At 43.9% G+C, this 27,102-nt stretch overlaps 1 protein-coding gene across 1 annotated transcript; it reads left to right on the top strand.

Annotated features, from left to right (window-relative positions):
• The first annotated feature begins 54 nt into the window (after positions 1–54).
• hgfb (hepatocyte growth factor b) lies at positions 55–21,623 on the top strand. The gene is made up of 18 exons (XM_084363774.1): positions 55–190; positions 1,671–1,830; positions 2,127–2,239; positions 2,834–2,948; positions 5,483–5,631; positions 7,089–7,209; positions 8,196–8,314; positions 11,247–11,412; positions 11,509–11,639; positions 12,514–12,607; positions 13,781–13,911; positions 15,703–15,732; positions 16,292–16,397; positions 17,568–17,642; positions 17,898–18,047; positions 18,134–18,240; positions 18,975–19,117; positions 19,609–21,623. Exons 1-18 carry the CDS (start codon positions 142–144, stop codon positions 19,786–19,788), a joined length of 2,139 nt encoding a protein of 712 aa, XP_084219900.1. The 5' UTR covers positions 55–141; the 3' UTR covers positions 19,789–21,623.
• The last annotated feature ends 5,479 nt before the right edge of the window (positions 21,624–27,102 follow it).

Genomic DNA, 27,102 nt, shown 5'->3' with positions numbered 1-27,102 from the left:
AGGCGAGGAAGTACTTAGAGAGGAGACGCATCATCTGTGCAGTGGTGGAAGCAACATCTCCCGGTTGCAGTCCGACAGACAGCGCAGCAGGCAGCATTCTGAACACATTTGGGTCTGAAGCTGTTGTTCTGTGACGCGGCGATGTGGATTTACAAGATCATTCTCGGACTCTTCATCATCTCTTGTTCCGGTAAGTTTGGGCGAGAATCAGTCACAAACTGCTCGGCTCGCGCCCTGATGGGCTGGAGATGGTGCTGAACGGGTTGGTTTTGCGCACCGTGGCTGTCAAACACGAGTTAGTACAAGCTTTATCAGAACTTTTTGGGGGTATTTTCTGCTGTGGTCTATCTTTGTAATATCACGTCAATCCCTACACAGCATGAGTCTTTACAGTGTATGTGAGGATGTTTGAATTCTCCTCTAAAAATTGAGATTTTTCGCGTGTAATTTCTAAGTAGACAGTGTGCTCTAAGTGTCCTGACAACATTTCACAAGTTTGCCAGTCCTTGAAGAAATAAGCAGCTTGTGGGCTGAAATGGAAACGATGCTTTTGCCAGTACTGATGATCCAGCAGAGGCTTTTTTTCCCTCTCAACTCTTGCTGTAGTGCGCATACAGTACCACCGCATAGGGACGCATTAAGACATACATTATCTGACTGGATCGCCTGATAAATCCTCTCCATGATAAAGTGAGTAGGTGCAACCCGCAAAATGACCCGTGTTCAAATCAAATTAGCGGCTCATTCATCCTGTAGTCCCCTAACAGAGTGCGATTTTGCGCCTCATTGCGCGTAGGCACTCAGGCAGAGGGAAAAAAAACTGCCGAGCCGGTGAACTCAAGTTGCGGATCGGACAAACATGATGCCTCTGGTCCTGTGCGATCCTCAGGTTGTTCACTGCACCCCCCCCCCCCAAAAAAAAACACTCAAACACTGACTGTGCAACACCAGCGCTGGGTTCAGCTGTCGTCCTGATCTGTTTATTCCAAGAGTGAACAGCTCTGTGGGCACATTTCCAACAGAAACAAAAGAACAGTTGTTTTCTGTGTTGATAAAAAAAAAAAAAAAGGAAAAAAGCTCTTGAATCGACTGAATTGCATATAGGCAGAGGGGTGAAACAGGTGGGTGGACGGGAAACAAGTAGGTGGCGTGAGTTTTCTGTCTAAATGTAAATGTCTAACTGGCTCTTTGATTTTATAGAGAACCTGCAATCATCTGAGACACAGCACACCCTGAGTCCCCTCAAAGTGTGTGTGTGTGTGTGTGTGTGTGTGTGTGTGTGGCAGTGATAAATGACTGTGCATCCTATTAGGTGCTGTAGATTAATAACAGTTAAAGCAGACTAATTCACACATTGTTATGCAGTTGCCCACTGTTCTCAGTCTAGCGGACTCATTAGCAGAATATCACATTGCCTCCCCACGGAGGAGGGTTTGCTTGTGTGTTTGTGTGCATATTTCATAATAATAATAATAATAATAATCTAACTTGTGTAGCACCTTGTGAACAAAAATAAGTCCATCATTCCTTATGTTAAGAGAAAACAGTACAGATAAAGGCGAACCTAACAAACTATAAAGTAGACTGTCCACCTATTTCTAACTCGTGCCAGCCAAACTTGTGTAAAGGTCCCTGAGTGTTCATCACCATGTTATGTAATTATGTATCAGAGGGCAGAAGAAATGCGCTCCAGGACTACCAGAAGACTGATGGTACACGCCTGGTTGTGACACCTCCTGATTCCTCCTACCTGACCAAAAGCAGGAAGCTGAGCATGGCCAAGTGTGCTAAAGCCTGCAGCCGCAACAGGAGGCTCCCCTTCACCTGCAGGTATGTCTCTACTCACAGCATTCCCCCTTCAGGTGCAGGTGAGGTAGCTCTCCCACACTGTTAATTGCTGTAAATACAGAGAGAGTTAAGTAGTGGCTCCGCAAGGTCTTTAATTAACTTTTCAGAGGTATAATGATCTCTCGTCCGTCTGGTTAAGCAGGCCTCCTGACTGCATTGCACGCTCATGCAACAGGATTGTTAATTATCCTGGGTCACTTTTATGTGTCAAGAAGTTGTATAAAACTGACCACTATTTACTTCGCTCTTCCTCCTTTCCTTTCCTCCTTATTCTCCAGAGCGTTCCTCTATGATCATAAAAACAGGAAATGCCAGTGGCTGTCGTTCGACAGGAACTCACCAGGAGCTCAGAGCGAGCAGGACTTCAACTACCAACTCTATCAGAAGAAAGGTGCCCTCTGCTGTTCCACTTCCCCTCCCCTTCTGTCCCCCTCCTGTCAACATATATTTCCATCAGAGAAAGAAAAAAAGAGAAAAACTCTGCATTGGTCACTTCAAATCACAGACATGCTCTAGTTAGTTTAAAATGTGCGGCAGGGTTTTATAGCTCTGTAATTGGCCATTTTCAGAGTGATTCGTGCTTCGCAATCCCTCGGGAGAAAGTCAAGGAAGGGCAAGGACCATTGTCTTGTTTATTGTGTCGCAGCACATTATGGTTCATTTTCTGTCATTAAGCAGTGTTTGTGTAAACGATGGGAAACCCCCACCCCACTTGACTGCGACGGGCCACAACAGTGAACATGCGAGCTGTGTAGCCTATTTGACTGGGTCCAAATGTTTTGCAGAAGATTAGAAAAACAGACTCGGCTTTTGGCATTGTTGTGGCCTTGTTAAGCCCCGCATTATAGCCGAACATCTCCCTCTGTCTGTTTTCTTCATCATCCATACTGGCTCCGTGTACACAGGCGGTCAGGTTGTTGGCTCATCCACATCCTCGCTCTGTTTTACTCTCATTCGGTCCCTTTTCTCTCCGTCTCTCTTTCAGACTATGTTAGGGAGTGCATTGTGGGTACAGGTCAGAGCTACAGGGGGCGGAGGTCGCTGACAGTGAGCGGGATCCTGTGCCAGGCTTGGGCCTCTCCCATCCCTCATGAACACAAGTAAGCATACGATGTACTTTTTTTAACCACAATGTCAAAGTCGTTCCAAAGATGCGTCTTACTATTAGCCTGTTTGTGCTGCAATTAGCTGGTAGCTAGGGGCTAGTCTGAACGTGTGTGTATGAGTATATGAGTATGATATATTAGGGGTTGATTAGGCCCCTGGGAGCAGTCATTCATCAGAACTGACCTCATTGTAACGCTTTACAGAGTCACAGATCATTTCCTGCTGTGCCCCTACTGTTTATCTAGGTGCTAGGTGTGTGTGTGTATGTGCGTGTGTGTGCACGCACGTGTGTGTGTTTTACTGGGATTAGGATCATATCTAATATGCAGCCTAAGCTGCAGGTACATCCCCCAGCTAAATTCCTAGTTGAAGCTCATTTTCCAAAATGCTGGCATACTTTCTGATACAGTGCAGCTCCCAAAAGAAAAATGAGCCAATTAAGTGGAGTTTAGAGAAAAGATGCAAGTGAAGCAATGCCTTCTCAAAGATTATGGAAGGTAAATTGGTGCTGATCTTCAGTAATTGCCTGGTAAGTAACAAGATAACAACATTAATCCTTTGCAAACATGTCTAACAAAGGATTTAGTCTCATAGTCAGGCTACAAAAACAAGCAGCAATACCACAGTGTAGAAATACTCTGTTACAAGTTAAAGTCCGGCATAATTTCATTTGCTTTTTTGTGTTGCTTAATATATAATGATAATATATCATATCATATTGGCTGATAATAGTTTGTAATAATAATTTGAATCTGTAAAGTAACTGGTAACTCAATTTATCAAATAAATGTAGTGAAGGGGAAGGGGACAGTACTATTTTGAGTAGAGTACTTGAGTGAATGTACTTAGTTACTTTACAGCACTGCAGTCTACTATAGATGTAGTTAATCTTAAAGGTATTATGCTTTTATGTTTTTTTCCCTTTCCCACTGCTCCTTAAACGCCTCTTCAGTAGTCCCGCCCTTAATTCCGTGACTTTTTGACATCACACCACGTCATCACGTCACACATTCGCATAATTTATGCCTAGCGACTAGTTTGGCATGTAAGAATTGATTTAGCACAGCGGCTCTGTTGTTGTAAGCGGTGCTGGTTCAGGCATGTGTGAGCTGACCAATCAGAGGAGACTGGGTATTTGGGAGGGGAGGGGGGGCCTTAAAGAGACAGGAGCTAAAACAGCATTTCAGACAGTGATGGAATACAGTGCTGCAGCACCGGACAGTATGAGAAAACTGATGTGTTTTTGAGCACTAAAGCATGTAAACCTATTTCACAGTGCAACCTATATAGTAGTAACCCAAAATAAAATTATGATCCTGAAAATGAGCATAATATGTCTCCTTTAGGTGAAAACGTCATGGAACAAGACAGCATGACAAAAGACTCCACTTATTACTAGATCACATGAAATGAAATCCAGTTAAAGTTATTCAGAGGTTTTCTTCAACATATATTAACAGTGAATTATCTTTTACCATCATCTTCATTAGAACGAAAAGACTCTGACCACGCAGTGCAATATTTTGTGTCAAGGGAGGACAATGTTGGAAAAACACTGAGGAGACCTGAGGAGAACATACCAGTGAATTAAGGATAACATTTTATCTTGTTTCACATATTAATAAACGTCAGGGAACATTACCCATGACACTTCATCTAAGACCTTTTCTTATCTTTGAACGTTATTCTACATCCTTGGCTCTCACTCCCCTCCACTCAGCGGTATTAAATGACTTTGAAAGGCTTTGTAGTGAGCAGACGAATCAAAGAGGGCAGTGTACGTTTGTACCCCCTGTGAACCTGCTTTATCAGACTGCTATTAACGTCTCTGTAGATCAGGTAATTAAACCCAGGCGCTTTGTATGTTTTATCAGTCGACTTACAGGCATGGGAAACTCTGACTGACTCCGACACACACACACACACACACACACACACACACACACAAGAACAAATTGCGTTTTTATCAGTGAAAGGTTTCTCCTCTTTTTTGATTGCACAGCAAAGGCCTTCTCATGTCTGTCGCTGTCATTACCCACTCCAGTCAAACAAACTTTATCTTTTCATCATCATGTGGAAAAACACCGCTTGACTCAAAGAACACGCCAGGTCCGTCATCGTAACCGATGACCGCAGCCATGTGCTCGCCTGATGTAGAAGATATGAGTCATTTGTCAGTGTGTTTACACTACGTTCAGAACCAGCCTCATGGAAAACTAACATTGCTTCTACATGTTTTCTCTCATTAATAACATCATGTCATCGACGGTTCGACCCTTGAGCGTTTGCCATCAGTTACTTTTTGCGCTTGTTAGTTTTCACTGGTCATGTTGAGCGGCAGGTTTCAGCCGTCAGAACTAAGCAGCAGGAATAGAGGATTTGTAATTCTGCCAGAGATAAAAGGACACAAGAGAAACTGTGGCCTTGGCTTTTCAAAAAGAGTTTGCTCTGCATGCTAGCTGAAACATTTGCCAACGGGTCTTTGTACCTGTGTCTCTTTGTGTAACTGCGGCTCTGCTTCTGACAGATTCATGTCAAAGAGGTTCAGGAAGATGGACCTCAGAGAAAACTACTGTCGCAACCCGGACAACTCCACCGTTGGCCCGTGGTGCTTCACCACTGACCCCCGGCCGCACCTCAGACACCAGGAGTGCGGCATACCACAGTGTTCGCAAGGTAGGCCACACGCACGCCCACACAAAGTATTCTTCTGAGCAGGCATTCATCTTAAAATAATGCCCATTTCACATTGCAAATTGCTTCACCATTTGAGGCTTGATGGTCTGAAATGAGCTGCAGAAAATTAGGCAATCACACAGCGCCTTGGACTAAGCAACGCTGGCTCTAAGTGTGCTCTGCTCTACATCTGTGTGCATATATGTGTGTGTGTGGGGCACTGAGGCCAGCTGCAGCTGTTTCCAGGTGTGTGGTTCAGTTTATGCTGTCCTCTCTCATTCCATCAGGTTCAGCTTTTTTACATGGTTTGAACCTAAAGAGGCTGGTGCTGGAATGTTAGAGGATATTAATCCCCTGTCGTCTCCTTAAAATACATTTTTAAGATATTCTGTCCAACCGTGTGGCAGAAGTAGGAGGAAACTGTTGCGTTTGAGTACACAATTTGATATTATCTGGTTGTGATGACAGAAAAATACTTTCCCACCAGTGTTTCAGCCTGTATGTTATATCACACGATATTACTGTCAGACACCAGAGTAGGCACCGACCTACTCCTGGAGAAGGGGATGATAATGACCTCTGTTATCTAATCCCCGGGGATTCATGCTGTCAGAGGGCTTGTTCCCTCTGCATGTATGACACCAGCTCACAGTAATGAGGAACCAGGCTGTGGGTTGATAAGACAGGATGGGAATCCTTCTTGCTCTCCAGCTCACATATGGTGTCCCACCGGGTTATCACAAGTTGTACAGCCGAGATAATGAGTTTTTATTTTTGATGGAAAGCCTGCGTTCATTCAGAAGAAAATCACTGGAAGGGTCTCTCCAAAAAATTAGCTGCTCGTAATAGGAAACATTCACACACACACACACACACACACATGCACGTTCAGCCAGTGGAATTAAATGTGCTCCGACATGACAGCAGTGGACTCATAAACATCTGTTTTTAATCTGCATGCTGTCTTTTGTTTACGCTTGACAGTGTGTGCTACTCTCCATGCAACAAATGGTGCCTCTTCTACGTCAAAGAGGGCCTCGCCTTCATTAGTGTGACACATAATGTGCGCTTCCATTTATTAAGTGTGTTTATACATAATGTCTGAACTTAAAGCAGACCTAACAAGTATTTATGAAAGGTTTTATTGCAAAATGTTGCGTAACCACTTAGGGGAATAAAATTACGACCTGAAATGTATTAAAGTGGATGATCCAAGTTTATTGCCTTGTCAGCCCGTAACTATACTACTGAAAGTATAATGATTTAGTTTCATTCTGCACTCGTGAGGATTTGGTTGGAGGTCCTTTTTTTTTTTTTTTGCTCCGAGAAATAAGCCACTGAAACAGCGAAAAGAGGATACTGAATTTTTGATAGATTCATTCCATGTTTCTCTAAGCTCTTGCTCGGTGTGTGTGTGTGTGTGTCTGTGTGTGCATGTGTGCGTTGCTGCTGCACAGTTGAGTGTATGAACTGTAATGGGGAAGATTATAGAGGACCAATGGACCACACAGAAAGTGGGAAGGAATGCCAGCGCTGGGACCTGGATGGACCACACAAACACCTGTATCACCCGAAGAGGTAACGCACACACACACACACACTCATACACGCACATCATTCTGCATCACTCAGCATCTAAATTGAGCATGCTGAATCACACTTAAGCCCACACACGGATGCATAATTTAATAGCGATAGTTTTTGCAGTAATAAGTTTGTGAAGTAATTTCTTATGACTAACTCTGGAGATGAAGTGATTTGGAGTCCACCAGTGCGCCTTTCCCTTAAGGAATGCTATCAGAATCCAGTGTGTAATTGTGCGCTTTTAGCAGCACTGCGCTGGGAAAACTCCTCAGTTTGACTTAATTGGCCCAAATTCCTTTAAGCTCTCAGTAGATTACGAAGCAGACTGAGATAAGCGTATACCTATGGTAAAGAGCCAGTATATTTTGGTCCGCATTAGTATTCCTCGCATGGTCTTTCTGTGTGCGCGCGTGCGTGTTTGCTGTGTGCGCGTGCGTCCGCGTCAGGAGAGCGCTCCAGATACTCGGACGGCAGGTGGTCTGGATTAGTGGGGACTCGTTAACACATCCTTAATCATCTCAGTGTTTGTGTAAACGAGGTCCCAGACTGCTCATAGCACTAATGTAATGAGAGGGGGTCCCACAGCCTGATACTGCGCGCCTGGAAGCTGGAGGCCTGGAGGGATGTGGGACTTTGGGATGACTTACTGTCGAACACCTGTAGTGGCGCAGCCTATTATCTCCCTCGCTCCCCTGAGCTCTGAGTAGATTCGCAGATGGAGTCCTCGCACCGTTCCAGTTATTAATGCCTCTGTTGCGTGCGATGGTGGATTGTCTCTCCACTTCTGTTGTGTTCTCCCAAAGATTCAGAAGGAAAATGAAAACATGATTCTACCTCCGGGCTTTGAGACTGATGTGACAATTAGTGTTTTCTGCCGCTATTACTTACCTCAGAGTTAGAGTGTTGTGCTATGGGTCCTTAAAGAGTATATGTACTGTTGTCTATACACTAAGGTTGTTACACTGCATGCTTTGTGTTAGGTACCCTGACAAAGGCCTGGATGATAACTACTGTAGGAACCCAGACGGACGCCACAGACCCTGGTGCTTTACAACGGACCCAAACACACCCTGGGAGTACTGCGACATCAAAGTTTGTGGTAAGCTTGTGTGCATGTTTGTTTGTGTTGTGGTTGAATGCATTAGCAATTCTCATTGGGTGTGTTTGTATTCGGCACAGGCCCGTGAAGTGTGACTGACTTCACTAGAATTTATAACTTCCCGTTCCTTTAATTTTACCACTCCTCTCCTTTTCATTGGCTGATAGTAAAGAGTACACACACACAAACTCACACACACACACACACCCTTCTTAGGCTTGGCTCTCTGTTATGTCTTCTCTAATAGCCAGAATGTTTATTTTTTCCCCCTTGCGCCGCTGGCCTGCTGTTTATTGTTCTATGCCAGCTCTTATGTGTGGCGGTCAAACTGCTCAGGGATCAGTTACTGCTCTGCATTAACCTCCCGTTACACACACAGACACAACACGAGGGTCACACACACACTACAAGCAGATCGCTTTCATCACACCTCGCACACTCAGCGTAAGCAGTGTGATTGATGTGTAAGAGCGAGGTGCACATGTCACGTCTGGCTTTGTGTTTCGCGTGTCTTTGCACTTAAAGCAGCAGATACACTACGCTCGAAGTACGACCTATAATCAGCGACGAGTCAGTGATTCAGCCACTGTGGTCCTCGAGAACATAAAACAGAGAGAGCTCTGGTGTTATTGTTGGGCTCGGCCTCTCTCTCCTGAGTCTGTGACTGGCCTGTTTGCCTGCTAAAATCATCAGCAGCCCTGGCACCATGTTTACTAGATGGCACTCCTCCATGTGGACCCAGTGATTCACTGTTCTCCCCCCCTCTGCTCTTTCCCCTCTAAAAATTGCCCCCTCGCTCTCTCTCTCGCTCTCTCTGTCTCTCAGTCTCTCTCTGGGTCTCTGATATGGGAGTTTGTTGGGAACAGACCAAGTTTACGACCCAGTTAGTCTTAATCAAAACAAGGCAGAGAGGAGAGAGCAAGAGACGGAGAGACAAAGTGTTCTTTTGTCGAAGGCCTGCTCTTTTGTTTACTGTCACAACTAGTGCACGTCTATTTTTAGACATATTGTATGGGCAGAAAATGTCTGTGTTAGAGTCTTGAAGATCTGCAGCTTTGCACATTGCCGGGTACACTCATGCACAATGTTCAGGCTAATGAACTTGTGTGACTTGTGTGTAATGAGCAGCCATTCTAGAGAGAAACAGAGCAGATGGGATTTCCTGCCTTGTTTTTTTTTCCAGTTATGGGCCATATCTGCCTCATTATACTGTAGGTCTTCATAACCCACAGAGTGAGCTATTCTGCGGAGAGCAGGTGGCTAAAACATCGAGACTGTGAGCCATTCATCACGTCAAAGACACTCACGCTGAACATTTCCTCAGTGCCAAATCATTGTCTAAAGGAATGTATTAGCAACTTTCATGAGACCTGAGAGTGTGGAGCGACTGATGTCTCAGTTTGTTCCCGTCCGAACCATTTGGTGCCGACAGTTGGGCGATAAAATCCAGTGGACCTCTACATCACGTGTGTGAGGGGGAGAAATAATAAAAGAATGTTATGCATGGTGGCACATCACCAAGCGTATGGTGTGCCATGCATGCCCGAGTGTTATTATGTAATCTACAGTCGGGTTCATCAAGGTCTCGGCGCGGTGCCACAGTTCATGTGAAGTTCGCCGCACTCTCACAAAGTTCACCTAACTCCAACTCTCCCTGCAGTTCAGTCTTTGTTTCCCACATCTCTCCATCCACCATTGCAACCACACTTGGCTTTAAGCAGCGACTCTGTCATTTTCGTGCAGAATAGCAGCATAAATCAGCAAACCAGACTAGTTTTGATAAATATCCTTATTTATTTTGGTACAAGCACATGTGAGAATTTGGGGATCGCCAATTGTGACACCACTGGGATGATAGGCTACCTGTGTGTCTGTGTGTTTTCCTGCATTTACCCATCATTCAATATTTGTGTATTTTGAAGGAAATAAGAGAAGAAGAATTAAGTTATAAAGAATTAAAATACATTTTTTCCTCTAACCATAGTGCTGTTTATCCATCTAGCTTTGGTGCCGAGTTTTGCAGATATCTGCCGAATTCTCTAGAAAAACAAACTTCACCCCTCAACTGTATCCCCTCGCAGAAGGAACAAGACAGAAAATAGTGCAGGATGTAAACATTAATGGCGTCCTTCTCGACTGAGCTGTAAGGTTAGCTAGCGTAGTTGATAGGGTGTGATGATACGGTTGGAGGGTGCAGTTAAGTAGAAATAAGACAGAAAATAGGTCCTACGTGGAGCTGCACACAACAAGGTCTGTGTATTATTTTGAGTAATTGGGGCAGGTTTTCTGGGAAGAGACCTTGCTGTTTTTCAAATGTATTATCTTGGCATTTTGAGTGCCATCATGTTCCATTATGTTTGAGAGAAAGCAGACATCTTAGCGGCCAGTATCCCCAAATCTCAGCAAATCACTGCAAAACAATCGAGATGGACAAAAAGCACTACAGGTAAAAGTACAAAACATGTATTTTTGGTTACGGGCTGAACTCTCCCTTGAAATGCTTTCTCAGTTGGTGTAAGCAAACATTGTCTTTTGAATGTTCCTTTCCATTTATAGCATATGCTTTCATCTGATATTTCATCAGTGTTTTCATTGTGTACTAGTGCCTTAAAGGCCATTGAGCGATGTTTTTCAGAAAAGAGTAGCATGGCTAGCAAATGTGGAAATATAAAAGCTTGCTTTTTAGGATGTTGAAACACCATTCATGTTTGGTCTGTAGCACCACAAGATCTCGACTCTTAAGTGCTATGTTGTTTTTTTGTCTTTTATTGCCCTATAAAACATGCATAAGGTCTGGTTGTTGGAAAAGGCTGAAGAACTATGTTAAGACCTTACTGTGGTTATTCACTCGCATTATGTAAGAAAACATAAAGACGTTTGTTACCTTGACCAATGTCAGCCACCGCTTAATATATTTTTTACTCTTTTCCAGAAACACCTCCTAAAAGCAATGTGGTGGAAACAACCGAGTGCTACCAGGGCAGAGGAGAGGGTTATAGAGGGACAGTAGATTTGGTGCCCACTGGACTCACCTGCCAACGCTGGGACTCTCAGTATCCCCATAACCACACATTCATACCTCAAGCCTACCCCTGCAAGTGAGTCAGACTCTCACATAAGACACGCATCCACCCGCACACCCACCTGCATGCACTTATAGCAGATTACTGGATGACTTTCTCTGTGTTTTCCAGAGACCTGAGAGAAAACTACTGTCGGAATCCAGATGGCCAAGATTTCCCCTGGTGCTTCACGACGGACCCAAGAGTCCGCGTGATGTTCTGCACCAACATCCCTCAATGCGGCGCCCAAAACAAGCCCAGCGGTAAGACTCAACGGCTTTATTTGACACATTCAAAACAGCAAAGAGAAAAGCTGATTTTCTCTACATCTGAAGCAGAGTAATATTCTGCATTTTCATATTCTGTGGACCGTGGAGTTCACACGAGACCCTGTAACCACACACATTGGCTTGTAACCACTTTGTCTCCGTCCCTGCGGAGAGCTGAAGCCATATAGGGCTGTGGGAAGGACTGACCACCGCGCCTCACATAAACGAACTCTGACAGCAGCTCAGGATCGTCAGGTCTCACTGGACAGTGAAAGATGGAGTGGACGGATTAGTTCTGGATGGGATTCTTTCTGGGGTAGCGAGAGATTTCGAAGCAAAAGATGTAGATCTATGGCTGAGTACACAAATGCAAATTTCCCAAGGGATCTCAGGGATATGTCTTGTGAGATTATATGGCCCTGCCATCGGGATTATAAACCCTCTCTGAGGTTGCGTTGTGGTCTACCCTTGAGGACTGAATACATTCCCACATAGAAATGAGATGCGGGGTGACAGACAGCTTCAAAACCTCATTTATGACCAGGGTTTTTCTATGACGACTTTCTTTGTGTTCCCAGCTCTGCATATTCTAGATCCAATGTCAACCACAATAGCTCAGAAAGTTATTTTTATCCTTTTGCCTATGAATTGAGTATTCCTCAGTCTTATTAGTCTGTAGTGCAACAATGCTGTATGTCAAAATATTCACAAAATCTATTGTGGTGGCGATGCAGGTTTGTAGAGGCTCAGTGATGTTGAGACTGTCTATTGTGCATGTTTTTGTTCAAAGCTGCTTGTTCGCAAAGACATGAAGTAAGTGTCTGGAACGCCTGTCTCATTTTATTCTACTCTTTGTGTCCAAATACAGACTGCTACGAAGGCTTCGGAGAGAATTACCAAGGAGAGCAGTCGAGGACTAGATCAAACCTGCCCTGTGCTCCCTGGAGAGACCACAGCAACAGGTCGGCCCACTGGATCCCTGCTACTTTCTAACCTAATAACTTTCCCAAACTCTGCTATGATGTACAAAACAGACCCGCGCCATCAATAAACTGCAGACTGAGTGCCCCTGCCTAACATAGAGATCAAGATGTCACACAGTTCTAGTAACCCATCAGAGCGCTGAAAGAGTTTGGTTGGTTTGGAAAGCACAATTGGATCAAAGTAAACCGCTGATGATGAGCGGAAAATATGCAGATTTCGTGGGTTTCAGCACGAGAAACGAACGTGTCTTTGTGATACAAGCTTGTGCACGACAGCCTCAGAGTGCAGGCGAATGAGCCTGTGTTTTTCGAGAACCATGTGTGCGAACCTGAGACGCGCTGGTTAGTACGGGGAGGCGCCCTGTTATTGACCTCTAGTTAAGTCTCATTGTTGTTAACGGATCAAGTCAAGCCTCTTGTTTCTCAAAGGAGAAAACGGCTCCTGCGGGTGCCGTGACTAGCCTCTCCAATGTCTCTTAATGGCTGGAGAAGTGTTTCCCTGAAGATGACCTAACTCAGCAGGAATGGCTCCCAGTGATAACTTGGCTGGGGGATATACACTTCACTCCTCACCTCTGACCCTAAGCCCCTCCTTTGCACGAACACTTCAAAGCCAATCAGCTCCACCGCTTGGCTCTTGCCCAGGGGTCAGAAGTCAGGGTTAGGGAGTCACAGCGAGAGCTAGCTGCTAGAAATACAACATTCACAACACAGATTTGGTACCCAGCATCCCTCTGTGTCTCCCTTTTTCCTCACCCTACTCCTTATTGGTCATTGAATTCAGTGTGGGAAAGAACTCCCTGGTTTTAAAATTCTCATGAGAACGCCGTCATGTGTGGGATATGTCTGCATGAGCATGTATTAAATATGTGAGAGTAGGTGGATGCGTATTGTCTCAGTGAGTAATTCCTTCGCAGATCACCTTCTTATCTCGGTCCGGGGAGACGGAGCCTACACAGCTGTGTAGTCCCACTGTCCAGATCCTATCTGGCTAAATTCGTTCAGCTTTGACTAATAGTTATAAATCACACGCAAATCCTTTAGTCTCATCAACAGGCGAATTATCTGCTAAAAGGGAGGAGAAAAAACCCTTCAATTGTTTGGAAAATTGTCTGAAGTTATTGAATCTTTTGTGTTTGTGTGTTTGTCCAGTGGCGAGAGGGGCGTGCTGACGGCCGGCTTGGAGGGAGGCTACTGCAGAAACCCTGATAAAGACAAACATGGCCCCTGGTGTTACACCAACAACTCTGCCATTCCCTGGGACTACTGCCACGTAAAACCATGTGAGTGAATGGAAACGTGTCCACGCAATACCTTCACAGACGCACACAACCACACACAGTGAGGGGAAAACAATCTGTGAGACTGTGAAATTGAAAGTTTGTTGTACTTCCTGATCCAAGATGGAACTCGTGTGTAGAAATGTTTGCGCTCCGTCTGGTGGTCTGTCTCGCTTACGCACACACGCGCGCGCACACACGAATACACACTTTATTCGCAGTGTGTAGATCTGTCTACACCCGCAGGTCAGTGTGTGTCAGAGGAGATTCACAACTCATCCGGAAGACAAGGGAGGGCTCCTTCCTTCTAACTATTCCCACATGGACCGAGGGCCAGAGGCATCGTGACTGCCTGTGTGTGTGTGTGTGTGTGTGTGTGTGTGTGTGTGTGTGTGTGTGTGCGTGTGTGTGTGTGTTTGCCTGTGTCTTCGATCATGTCTCTGTGTTGGTGTCGTTAAATCAAAACTACACAGATATCCACAGTTCTTCTGGCCAATAAAAAACTTTTTTTGTTTTTTTACAGAATATTATTATCAGCTGTTGATGACCACAACAGCGACTTTGCAAGTTTAAGCCCATTTGCTACACAATGCTTACACATTACAACACATCTCATAATTTAACAAACATTGCTGCTGTCTGGAAACTTTATTATGATTGCCTGTTAGGCATCTTCGCAAAGCCTCATTAATTTTGTGAGGTAATGCCGCGCAGTCACGTAAAGCGCAATGGGGACAACAAATTAAACTTGATGTTCACAATATCGTAAAAGGGTTATGAGAGTGAGCTAATTGATTTTCCTACTGTACAGAAATGAATGGAAACCAGCTGCTGACTTGAAGCTATAAAAATCTAAATCATATTATGCTAATTTTCAGGTTCATACTTTTATTTGGGGGTCCTAGTAGAATAGTTTTACATATTTTAATTTTCAAAAAACAAATTATTATTATTTTTCTCACATGCTGCATTGCTGCAGCACCCCTTTTCACACCGTGTCTTGAACGCTCCTTTTTAGCGACGGAGTGAGACATCTCGAACTGTTCAATCTTTCATGAGAGTTGCACATGCGCATTGCTTAACGGGCAGGATGTAGCCAATCAGAGGCAGAGTAGGGCGGGTCATGCCGAGCAAGGTAGTGTGACGTTACATAGTGACGCACATAAGTTACGGAAGTAAAGGCTCGACTCCAAACCAGGTGTTTCAGGCAGTGCAGCAGTAACTCCTCTTTGGTGTGAACTTTTGGGCTTTTTCACTTTGCTGACCTTTTACATGCTCAAAAATGCTTCATTACACAAAAAAAGGAAAGGCAAAAACTCAAAAAGCATAATATGACCTCTTTAACGCTTGTTTCGTTCAATTAAGCACCTCCAGATGTTTGGTTTGTTGCACAGAACCATCTGGAGAGGCGCCACTACAAACAGAAAAAGAGAGATTTTTTGACAAAATCTTGGCCGGAAATTCGACAAACCATCTGTCTATCACCGTGTATCAAGAGCTAATTTCAACCAATCAGATCAATAGTAGGAAAGACCGTCCACCAGCAGAGCCAGCTGATAAATCCATCTCTACTCTCCAGTCTGTTGTCTCCAACCACTGTGTGTTCAGCCACAAGCGCATTAGCTTGAAGCCTGACAAGATGGATTTGCGCGATCACGTGATCTCGCAAATCCAGCTGCCTCGTGAAGTGAGGTGGCCGAGGCTGTATGAAAATTACCCCCCTGTGTGAGGTCGCCTCTTATCTTGTAGCACTTAATACTCCCTGATCCCGTTTGTCTCCTCTCCTCCGTGCAGGTGATGCTTCACAGAACTCCATTCCACTGGGTGAGTGTCTCCGTCAGCTTTGTCTGTCCGATTCTGAGTGCGGCTCAGCTGCTGATCTGTATTTGATAGCCTCCAAGGCAAGTAGTGGTGTTGGCAGAGTGAGTCCTGATTGAGTCCCTTTTATGTCCAGCTATTATGGTGCATGATGCAGGATATTATTTTGCCATGGTGACATCTGTTTCTGTGTATGTGTGTGTGTGTATATCGGAGTGTGTGTTGGTCTGTCGGTGTGACTCATTCTTCTGCACATATAAGCACAAGAAGAGATGACGAAGCCCTTAATCTCTTGACATATAGAGTCAGAATTACACTCATGTGATATATGAACTTATTCAACAATTACTTTAATTACTGGCCTCGTTACATTAACTGTTCATGGTTTTTAAATGATGATATTATGTCGGATCATTAGCAGCTCAAGTGCCTCTTGTGTTGTTACTGTGTAAACAATATGTCACCACTAATCACAATATTACATGCACTTTTACGTCATAAAACAAATGTTTATTACATGACGTGAGATGTATTGTGTGTGTGTGTGTGTGTTTCCACGTTCCAGGTGAGCTGTCATCCGTTGGATGTTTCGTCCATAAGAGAACCAGGATAGTGGGAGGAGGTCCGGTGGGCATATCAGACGGCAGCTGGATGGTCAGCATACAGAAAGGGTACGGCGGTGCTTTTAATATTCTACACATTTTCCACTACCACTGAAGAAGAACAATAGGACATCTCGCCAGACCGGCCTTGAATTCATAAAATCTTCAGTGGAAGTGTTCAGATGCTGCGCCACTATGCTCACACACACATTCTCACAAAACATTTGAAAAACTGTGAGACTTTTTCAGTTTTGAATCATTACTGTAGCAGCATGGACGCTATACATTCATAATCTGCTGTGTCATAAATTAAATAGACTAAGGAGAGTTGTGCAAAGCTCACATTTACATCAGATACAGTTAGTTTGGATCAGGCGTTCTCATAGTTTGCACGATTGAGTGCCAACTGAGGGAGCCAGCATAGGATTAAAGGCCACAAAGGAAAACCTGTAAACTTGCTGCAGGAATTGTGATTGGTCTCATGGCGTTTAACATTAGATTCCCCAACTGCATAATTCACCTGTTTGCAGATCAGGCCAGATCACTGTCCCCCCGAAGGTCCAACGAAGCAAGAGTTGATCCTTTTCTCCTGGACCCTCCTCATCAACCATAGAGCGTTTTTTACTTTCACATTAAACTGCCGAAATAACCCACCGAACTAGCGTTGATGATGGAGCATAAACCCTGCGACACAATGGTGCCTCTATAGTTGCCAGCATCCAGTAGCTTTCTACAAGATATAATCCCTAACGTGACAGACGGTTGTTAGCGGGGCACCTCTCGACACAGCGGTAGAATAATTATGTATTAAATGTAAGCTTTTGGAAGTTATGCTACATTTGGGAGCTGCTCTAAATGTTTCTGAAGGTTGACATTGGCCCTTCGGCAAAATGTATAAAAATCTTACGCCTTGTCAAAACAATGCAATAAAACAGAATTCTGAAATCCAGTTATCTTACGTTTAGCATGGCTGTCGACTCTGATACTGACATATACTGCTGTATACGCTCAGTCCTGCACCACTACCTCTGCAAAGTTAGAGATGTGATTGTGTGATTGCTTTTGTGAGTCTGGACCAACACTGTATTGTATCATAGTACTGCTGCATTTCCCTCTGCTCAAATTTGAGCAATGTACAGTTTTTAACAATGACAGCACGAGTTCACATACTGTGTTTTACATATTTTAATGTCTTAGATTTGTCCTAAATGTGCCATTTATGTTTCGTGCTCTCTTCAGGTCCATGCACTGGTGTGGGGGTTCACTAATAAGAGAGGAGTGGGTACTCACCGACAGACAGTGCTTCTCTTCATGGTACAGTAACGTCACTGCTCAATGCCCTTAATGCCATTTCGCTTGAACCTTGAACTCTTCCTTTATTCACAGTGCATTAGATGTAAGAGTTACTTCAGTTCATATGTATTTCTGTATCCACGGAGAAGTACCTAACCGACTCTCTTCAGTTTAGTTGCTACTGTCTGTCCTGATCAGCCGGAGCTCGCATGCGTCCACATCCTGATAAATGTGGAATATTTTATTAAGTAGTAAAACTGTCTCGTGCCTCTCCAGTGTTCCGGACCTCAGCGAGTATCGGGTGTGGCTTGGAGTCTCTGATATCCGAGAGGGCGCTCCCGACTGGTCCAAGAGACAGGAAGTCAGCATAGCTCATGTGATATGTGGTCCTGAGGGCTCCAGTTTAGCCCTCATAAGGCTGTCTAAGTGAGTGCCTGGAAAAACAATCTCAAAGATATACTGATGTATGTTTGTGCATATGTGTGATGTTGATCACGCTTTGTACTCTCCAGGCCCGCGCTTCCTGCAGACAATGTCCATACGATTCAGCTACCTGTGGCTGGGTGCTCCATCCCAGAAGGACGACTATGTAAAATGTATGGATGGGGAGAGACCAAAGGTATTGATATTCTGTATTCTACTTTCACTACAGCTGTTGTATCCAGATCTACTCTCCAGGTCTCCCCAGGTTTGCAATATATCACATGTATTTCTCCTGCAACAGGCCTGGAGTTTCTTTTTTCCAAGATGATAAAAGGTGGAGGTGCAAAAGTATTTTATAACACAGTCCTCTCTTAAATAATTGGTTGCTGTATAGCTTAGGCCATATGTTTCTCAACTCTGGGTCAGTAATGCTTGTTGGGGGGCTTGATATACAGATGGGATCACGGAAGATTTATATTTTTAATAAGTTAAACATTTCCATGATTGCCATGACATTCCTCCTTGCTCCTTATAATAGAAATGTGCCGAATATGATACTGCTCTATATTATATTTATGCAACATTACTAAACTAGAATGGCACTCATAACTCCGCCAAGGCCCAACAGTCCCCTCCTGATCTAATATCAAACTAGATATCCCTGTATGACTCTAAATTTGAAACCAATCATATATATACACATAACCGTACCTGCAGCAAAAGTCAACCGGGTCTATTCTGGGCCAAGACCCATCCTCCATCTAAGCTTCGTGGAAATCTGTTCTGTAGATGTTGTGTAATCCTGCTGACAAAACCACCAACCAACAAACAATCAGACAGCTCAACAGTTCAACAATACAATAGTGGCATTTGCGTTACATGCGCGAAACCAGAACAGATGCAATGAAGTGCAATCTGGATCTCTTTCAGGCACCGGCCACGATGATGTCCTAAAGGGGGTCGACCTGCCCATCGTCAGCAACGAGAGGTGTAGAGAGATGCACAGAGGGAACCTCCACATCACCAACACCAAGATCTGTGCAGGAGGCAAGAGGAATGAGGGAGTGTGTGAGGTAAACTGCTACTCGTTAACATTATTTTTTCCGCGTGAGGTGTTTTCAGCGACCAGAATGAAAACTCCACACTCGAGTTTGGATCATATGTTGGTAGGCAAGAACAGGCCTTTAAAACCTTTGGCTAAAGTAATTGTTCTCAGTGTGAGTTTATGCGAGTATTTGCGCCTCGGTTCAACGCAGCGCTTTCAAAGCCCAGCTTGATCCAAAGATCCAAATCTCAAACAAATGTTCTCTGAATCCGTGGGCTTAGTATCCAGTCCGTCGTAAATAGAGCAGCTGGAGACTGTTGCACAAAATTTCATCAGCGTTCAAAGCTTCGGTTTTGTGGTTTCTAGCTTTGGAAGAGAGCTGTCTATGTTCACGAAACAGCTGGTGCTGTGACAACGTATCTTGCTTTCTTTTAACGGCGTCATGAATGCAAACAGTGTTGATCGCCATTTCTCAGCCAGTGACGGTGAAAAATGTGCCATCTCTTTCTTCTCCTGCAGAGGGATTACGGCGGCCCTCTCGTGTGTCAGGACGGTGACATCAAGGTTATTGTGGGAGTGAGTGTCCATGGCAGAGGCTGCGCTCGGGCCAACCAGCCTGGCATCTTCATCAACGTGCCCTTCTATACACAGTGGATCTACAAGGTCTTCAAATATTACCCCAACCCTGAAATCGTCTAAAGACTCAGTAGAGAATAAAACAGAATCCGGGGACTAAATCAAACCCACAGCCTCTACTTCTGTAAAATCCAACAGTGCACTCAGGACACCTGGTATCTATGTCGTTCATACCTACATAGCCCCACAGATCAATAAGAATCTGATCTGAGGATGCACGTTTAACAGATGAATGGATGGGGGAAACACTGTGAACACTACATAATCAGACGTTGTACTGATACGTTATGAAGAGTCAAAAATTGATACTGTTCAAATCTTAGACATAGGAAATGAACTGCCGAAGCAGCTACTAGCAAAAGAAGGGACCCAGTAACAAAGAAGGATGTCTCGGGAGCAGAGCGGGCAAACAAACATTTGGTCTTAATCCATTTTTCATGGTTTTATTTTGGCAGCAAATCCACCAGAGTGGTATGTGTGCATGTGAATAATCTTGATTCCTGGCATTACTTGAATGTTTTTGAACACCAAAGTGCAGTGGTTCAGCAGCCCCCTCGGTAGAGTACATCAATGGGCCACTTAGAGAACTATCCAGTGGGAGGGCGATGTTAAGGGCACTCTTACCAAGCATCTCCAGGGGCTTAAATAAAGTGGTCCTTACTGTACATAGTATTTTAATGAGTGTATTTGTGACACTCTGAAGGTGATTTGGGTCTTATAGATCTATGACAAGAGGAATGAATGTCGTGGAAGGCAGATAAATGATGTACAGTGTGTTATTTACATTTCAGCTTTCTGTCTCATAATGATGTCAGCTGTACGGAAACACTCAAATAAACTCAATTTTTAGTATTTTAATGTTATAACGAAGCCACTGACTGTATATATGATCTTTGCATTCTGTGTTAATAAAAGGAATGTGTGTCTGGTCAGCCCATTTAGGATTTGACGAAAGCAGAAAATGTAACATTCATGTGTATACACAAACTCATGCTACACAAAATCTAATATTTCCTTAAAAGTGCAATATGTAAGAATTGGACCAACAAACAGGGGGCAGCATATCACCAGGCTAACTGTAGCTGCTGTTAGCTTAGTTAAGCACCGTGGGAGTTTGTGTTTACGCCGCTAGCACGGGGCGCTTTGGATTGGGACAGGCTGGGGCTAACTGGCTAGCATGCTAACTTCAGTAGATATCTCTGCAGCACAACACAAAGACGTCATAACTTCAAACCTGCCATTTCCTCACACTCTGCTGATAATCTTAGTCATTTTATTAATGGTTTCAACTAAAAATCGTACATATTGCACCTTTAAACCTGTGTGTTAATTCATCATGCGTGTCTGTGTATGTGTGTGTGTGTTTGCAATGTTTTTTTCTTTCTGCAGCAGTGTCAGTATGCAAAACAATAACTGCAGAGGGAGAGTATGTGCGTCTCTGCGTGTGTGTGTGTGTGTGTGTGTGTGTGCTGAATGAATTATCCTCTCCCCACACTCAGACCTTGGCAGACCTCCAATTCTAATCCACTCTCGACGTTAGCGTCACAAAGTCTGTCACTTCAAACTTTGTCACGGGAAAGAAGAGATGGCCTTTGTGACTGCGTTGTCTGTGATGGATGCTACAGTGAGATGACTGAATGGCCCTGGAAACAAATTAACACATCTCCTCTTTTAAGCGGTGTAAGTGATCGAGCCGACTTTATATTATGTCGGTAAGCGTGTGAGAAAATGTTTGCGGATGTGCGTGCATTCAAAGATGCTACAAGCTGCTATACTCCACAGGTTGTACAGTACTGTCTCATTTTCTCTGTATGATGTGCATTCAGTATAAATGTCATGTCATCTTATCCAATATGCTAACTGTTAAACCCAATTTCAGCAATTATTTGAAATGTTTTATGCCGTCTGTCACTATATTAAATGTTTTTTTTAATCTATGAATTGCATTTCTACTTCAGGTTTTAAATCTGACATTCTTTGAAGGCCCCTCTGAGTGCTCTGAATGCTAATGTGTTAAGTCCCAGCCATCCCTCCTGCTCCTGCTGTATAATGAAGTCAAGGCTGTTGTGCTTCCCCACCAGGAGATGGCACCACAGTAGCACAGAGTCTGTAAAAAGATGCCTCTGTAATCTTACTAATCTCTTTTCTCCCCCCTCTCTCGCGCACACACACGCGTGCATATGCCCACAATCGAGTCACACTCTCATCCATTAACATGCACACACACATGCACATGCATACACACACCAGCCTTGTCGCTGTTCTTGATCAAACGCTACAACAGAGTGGCAGAATTCTGCTATTCAGAGTTTGAAAGATAGAGAGTGGAGGATAGATTCGAGGGACACGAGGGTGATGAAGAGGAGTGAGTGAAGGTGAAAGCAGCGACTGAGAGCTGCAGATTACTGTAATTGTGAATCCATTGATGCAGTATTAGGGGGGAACTTATGGAGCAAGCAGAAAATACACGGGGATCGACATTTTCTGTTGCCATGCACACTGTGTACGCTGTGCACTGATGCTGACACAACACACGCATATACAGTACACACACACACACACACACACACACGAACAGAGCACTCTGTGATAACAGCCACTGTAGAAGCATCAAAGGGAGATGAAGTGTAAGAAGTTTGCTTTCATCTGCAGCTCAGATGGATGGACGGCAAGACTGAAACTGTGGACATTAACAAAAAGACGCACACAGAAGGACAACTGCAAAACACAAACACACGCTGACACGTTCTCTCGCTCACACACACACTTGCCCACAGACTGAGTGGCCGACTTGACCCTCGCTCAGTGCAGCGTGAGATCTACAGCATACATGAGGCTAATGATCCATAGAACATGGCTTATGTCAGGGCTGCTCATGCCGGCGTGAAAGCATTTGTGTGTGTGTGTGTGTGTGTGTGAGAGAGTGTTGGAAAAAGAAAAGACTGACAAATGCTCGTGAACCAAAAGGCAGCGTGTCTTTCAGTGTGTAGCCTTCTTTAGCTGAGTGGCTTGAATATGTTAAAAGTCATGCATGTGAATGACTCATATGGTAAATAGCAGGACGTGTTATCTCGGTCCCTTTAGATGCATCATCCTTTATTCAAGAGGGTCCCGAAAGTAAAGCCTGAAGCAATACAGTTCAATCAATTTCCAAACAACAATTAATTCCTTTTTTATCAAAGCAGTTAACAGCACATTGAATGAATGTAATTAGGAGAGATGAAATTAAGTACACGTACATATACAGAAATTAAGATGACATTAGTAAAAAAATGGATTTGCAGCAGTGAGAATTAAAGGGAGACAGGTACAGATACTCTCTATGGCATCACAGCTATAAATTTCCAGTACGCAGAAAAGATTCTCATTTTGTATCCCTCATTTAAACCTGTACATTTTTACCATTTGTCACACAGAAGAGACAAATACAGCTTGCTCCCCAGGACTCGCATATTGTGCCGTTCGCGTTGGGCTGCACGAACACATTCAGACTGAGTCGGTGGATAAATGGATAAATGTGGCATTTCCTGATAAATTCCGAGCTAAAATCTCCGGCTGGCCGACTGGCTGGCCATTGAAATTCAAACAAAGTAGCAGGGCACTCTCACATGCTGCCACAGTCGGCTGATGATTGCATGCAGAGATCTAAGTGCGACCGGTGGCGTCTCGGTCTCTCCGTATGTGTGTGTTACTCGTCGTGTGTGAGTGAGTAAAAGAGAGAAAGACTTAGAGACTGATTATTCCAGGGAAGGGCTTTTATAAGCCACAGGACTCCCATTACAGATCATTGAGTTTCAGACTTAGTTAAGAATATCTTTCATAATCTAATTGAGTTGTCTCGTAATGTCATTTAACCTCTTTTAAGGCACTTTCTCCCCTCTCTGTGGAGTCTTCAATTTTAGGACTCTGTCTGTGTGTGTGTGTGTGTGTGTGTGTGTGTGTGTGTGTGCATATTTCCAAGCGGCACGTGTAAGATTACTACAGCCAGGAGAAGGAAGTGCATGTGGGATAATAGTCAAGCTTTTAAAATGATCCTTCCCGTATCAGTAATCCATCCTGTAACTCGACACACCTCTCGACCCTCACACTCAGTTTACCATCAAGATGATTCTCACCTTTCAAAGAACAGTACTTGAGTTGAAAGCCACTAGACAGTTGAACGCAACAAAAAAAGGTAGAAATATCTTTTCATAGATCTCAAAAAGGAAGAATTTTCTTTTTGCACCAACAATAACATCAGCTACATTACATTTAATTGCAGCCTTTCCTCTGGGACTAATGTGAACTGTATTTTCTCCCTGCTTAAAATGTGTTTGCAAACCATAGAGCCCGTTATTAAGATTTCTACCAGCTCACGACACAAGATTTTATTGAGCTTGCTAGAATTAACTCGAGAGGTAGAGAGCAATCTGTGCAGCATACAAATATATAAACTGCAATGCTCATGAAATTAATTGTCCAAACCAAACCGAGGGTTCGCTAAACTTCTGGACTGCTCGAGACTGACTGACTGACGTCTCATTGTAAAAAACGCTCACGTGTGAGATGAGGCGTGGAGCAAGCAAACTCCAGAAATAAAATGCCCAGAACATAGTCATTAATCAGTTATGCTGAAATGAACTCCTTTAGGTTGTTTTCTTCGGCTTTTTCCTTTGGCGTGATGCATGATATCGTTAATACAGGCCTCTGTATTATTTTTCAATTCTGACGTGGATCATCAGCGACCTCCGTGACCAGGGTATCTGTTATATAACAGTAAAGGGGGTCACTCGTGGTGAAGAACCCAAAGGAGTTCTCACCTGACTGTGCAGTTTTCCCCTCAGCTGTACGGAGCATTTCAGTGTGATTCAGCTCAGTGTTTTTGTTCACTCTCATCACTCTCATTAACTTTGGTTTCTCAGATGCAGCGGCAGGCTGTTTTCAGTAAAAAAAAAAAAAAAAGCTCCAGTCTAATCCTACCTGTCGGGCACCAAAGGGATAGAAGAAAAGAAACGGTGGCACGTTCAGTAGCTTAAGAGTCAGATATTACCTTCAGGAATGTGTGGAGGCCAAAACAGAGTCACGTGTTGAATGAATAATCAACCCCAAATAAATGATGGCAACGTACGTTCCTGCACACCTGGAATATGTAGAAACTTTGCATTTCCTTGAGTTCAATTGTCAGTTTTATCTTGTGACACGTTGCTTTTGATCTGGTTAGCTTCATGCACAGATATCACTTTGTAAGGGTTAGAAAAAGATCATGGTTTGGCTTAAAATATCTGCTTTGGTCGCCACGAACACGGCTGAAGATGTCCCAAGTTCCTGTCAAGAATCCCAAGGTCGCCTGTCAGCGGTTTCTCACTTTCAAATGTTGAAACGCAGCTACAGCTTTCTCACCTGTACCTCCACCACCGTCCCCTCACCTACTGACATGACAGTCAAATCATAAACAGTGTCAATATGGCACATGGCCCGTGACACGTGCAAATTTGAATGCATCGGTGCTCTGCAAAAACTTGAACTGCCAACATTTTATCCTGCCGACTGGGCTGTGAATATCAGAGCTGACGACACTGTTGACAAAATCTATTTTTTGCCTCGTACAACGGTGCAGAAACTGCTTGATAAGGTGACTCAGGGAAGAACTGGAAAGGACAAGAAAGAATCAATTACATCTTCTGAGTCGAACGATGAGTCATAATTTGTTTATCGCAATCAAGACGTGTAGTCACAAACATTTAGCTTCCATCTTATTTGTGGGTGCACATGTTTTTTCAAGGCTGCAGCAGCTTGCTTTCTAACCATACAGATGGACTGAATCAACTTCTTATTTATGTTCGTTTGGAAATCCAACTTTTGATATTTACCAAAACTCACAGCTACCCTCAGTGATGGCTTGCCTCCGTGTGGCTCTGATGTTGAGAAACCTGTATCCAAAAAGTCTCTGCTTTGTATTTCTGGAATTAGAAAAATCTGGCAGAGAGAAGTTTGAGTAAAGGGCTCTATCTTTGCTCAGCAACTGCTTTGCAAACACCCTGGAGAAAAGCAGTTAATCCCCAACTGTTCAAATGAAGCTGCTCATGGGCCAATAAATTGTCATTACTAGGCAGAAACCAGGTGTGGATACATATAAAATCCTAGGCTTTATTTTTCACAACACACCTGGTTAAATAACGGTTTAGATTTCTAATTCTGAGAACTGGAAGTGTAATGCTCTGTCTGGGGCAGTATATTATACAGATGCGCACTGAATTTTGGGTGTCAGCCTCAGATAATTTAGTCTCACAAAACCTTGCCTGCGGTTCAATCTGCACCTTTTTTCATGACATCTCAAGGTCTGGATCAATGAATGTGGTAAATCAGTCGCCGTGGCAGTGGCTGTGTTGATATTAATCATTAGTTATTCAATCAGGGCCCCAGGAGGCAGCGCGACAGACTGAAAGACAGACAGGCGGGCATGCAGACACACAGCAGGGTGAATCATCAGAGGAGGGAAAGAGCTGGGGGACATTAAACAGCATAGTCTGGGAGATCGCTTAGTCTCAAAGTGACAACCAACTTCCAAGTTTATGCCCAGAAGAATTTTTTCAGATCCGAAATGACTTTCCATATGGAAAACTGTTGGGGAAAGACATGCAAACAAAAATACACAGTATACAGTTGACAGGTACGATACACTTTAAACTTGTGTGCCACAACATTTTTGCGTTTGATTTCAGCTGGGATATATCTCATACGCCTGCACCATCTGTCACGCAATGTAACTTTTGATACGAGGATTTGCTAAATCATGTATTCTGCATAATCCTATCCATTATGCTGTAGCATGTATTTTTAAAAGGAAGTGATCAGCTATTCTGCCAATCTTTTGTCTGTCAATCTGTCTGACAGCCTTTCTGCCTCTTTCCCTTTCACCTTGCCACTATCTGTCTGAGTCTTTCTATCAGAGACGCTGGGATGTTTTATCTGGGTAAAGTACACCACAGTGCAGTAATATCTCCCGAGACAGCCAGGGAGCTGATAGGTATCACTCTACAAACAGGCTGTTCCTCCCAGGACTCTACACAGAGATAATGTGCTGCTTTCTCTTCCTCCTATTTTCCTTTCTGTCTGTCTCTGTCTGTGACTCTGTATCAGGCCGTCTTTCCTTTTTTTCCTTTCTGTCTGTCTACGTCTCTCTCCGCCTCTCCCTCTGTGTATCTCTCTCTCCGTCTCCCTCTTTCTATCTATCTCTCTCCGTCAGGATGATCTCCTGGGGATAGAGGTGTGTTACCTCTCCCAGTTGGAGATCCTGCAGATATTAGCCCTCTGTGTTCTCTCTAACCCAGGCTGGAATTAGAAACACCACCCCCTGTGTGAGGGCTGTGTTCAGGTAAAGTGGAATTGCGCCGGTGA

The sequence above is a fragment of the Pagrus pagrus genome (assembly GCF_965226575.1).
Source record: "Pagrus pagrus genome assembly, chromosome: 10".
NCBI lineage: Eukaryota > Metazoa > Chordata > Actinopteri > Spariformes > Sparidae > Pagrus > Pagrus pagrus.
This window is presented reverse-complemented; position numbering and strand designations above follow the sequence as displayed.

Bases quoted from the DNA above. Each gene is read 5' to 3' on its own strand.
- hgfb (XM_084363774.1), top strand. From the start codon at position 142: ATGTGGATTTACAAGATCATTCTCGGACTCTTCATCATCTCTTGTTCC. The intron at 1,831-2,126 runs GTATGTCTCTAC...CTTATTCTCCAG, and splicing joins AGGCTCCCCTTCACCTGCAG to AGCGTTCCTCTATGATCATA. The intron at 2,240-2,833 runs GTGCCCTCTGCT...TCTCTCTTTCAG, and splicing joins CCAACTCTATCAGAAGAAAG to ACTATGTTAGGGAGTGCATT.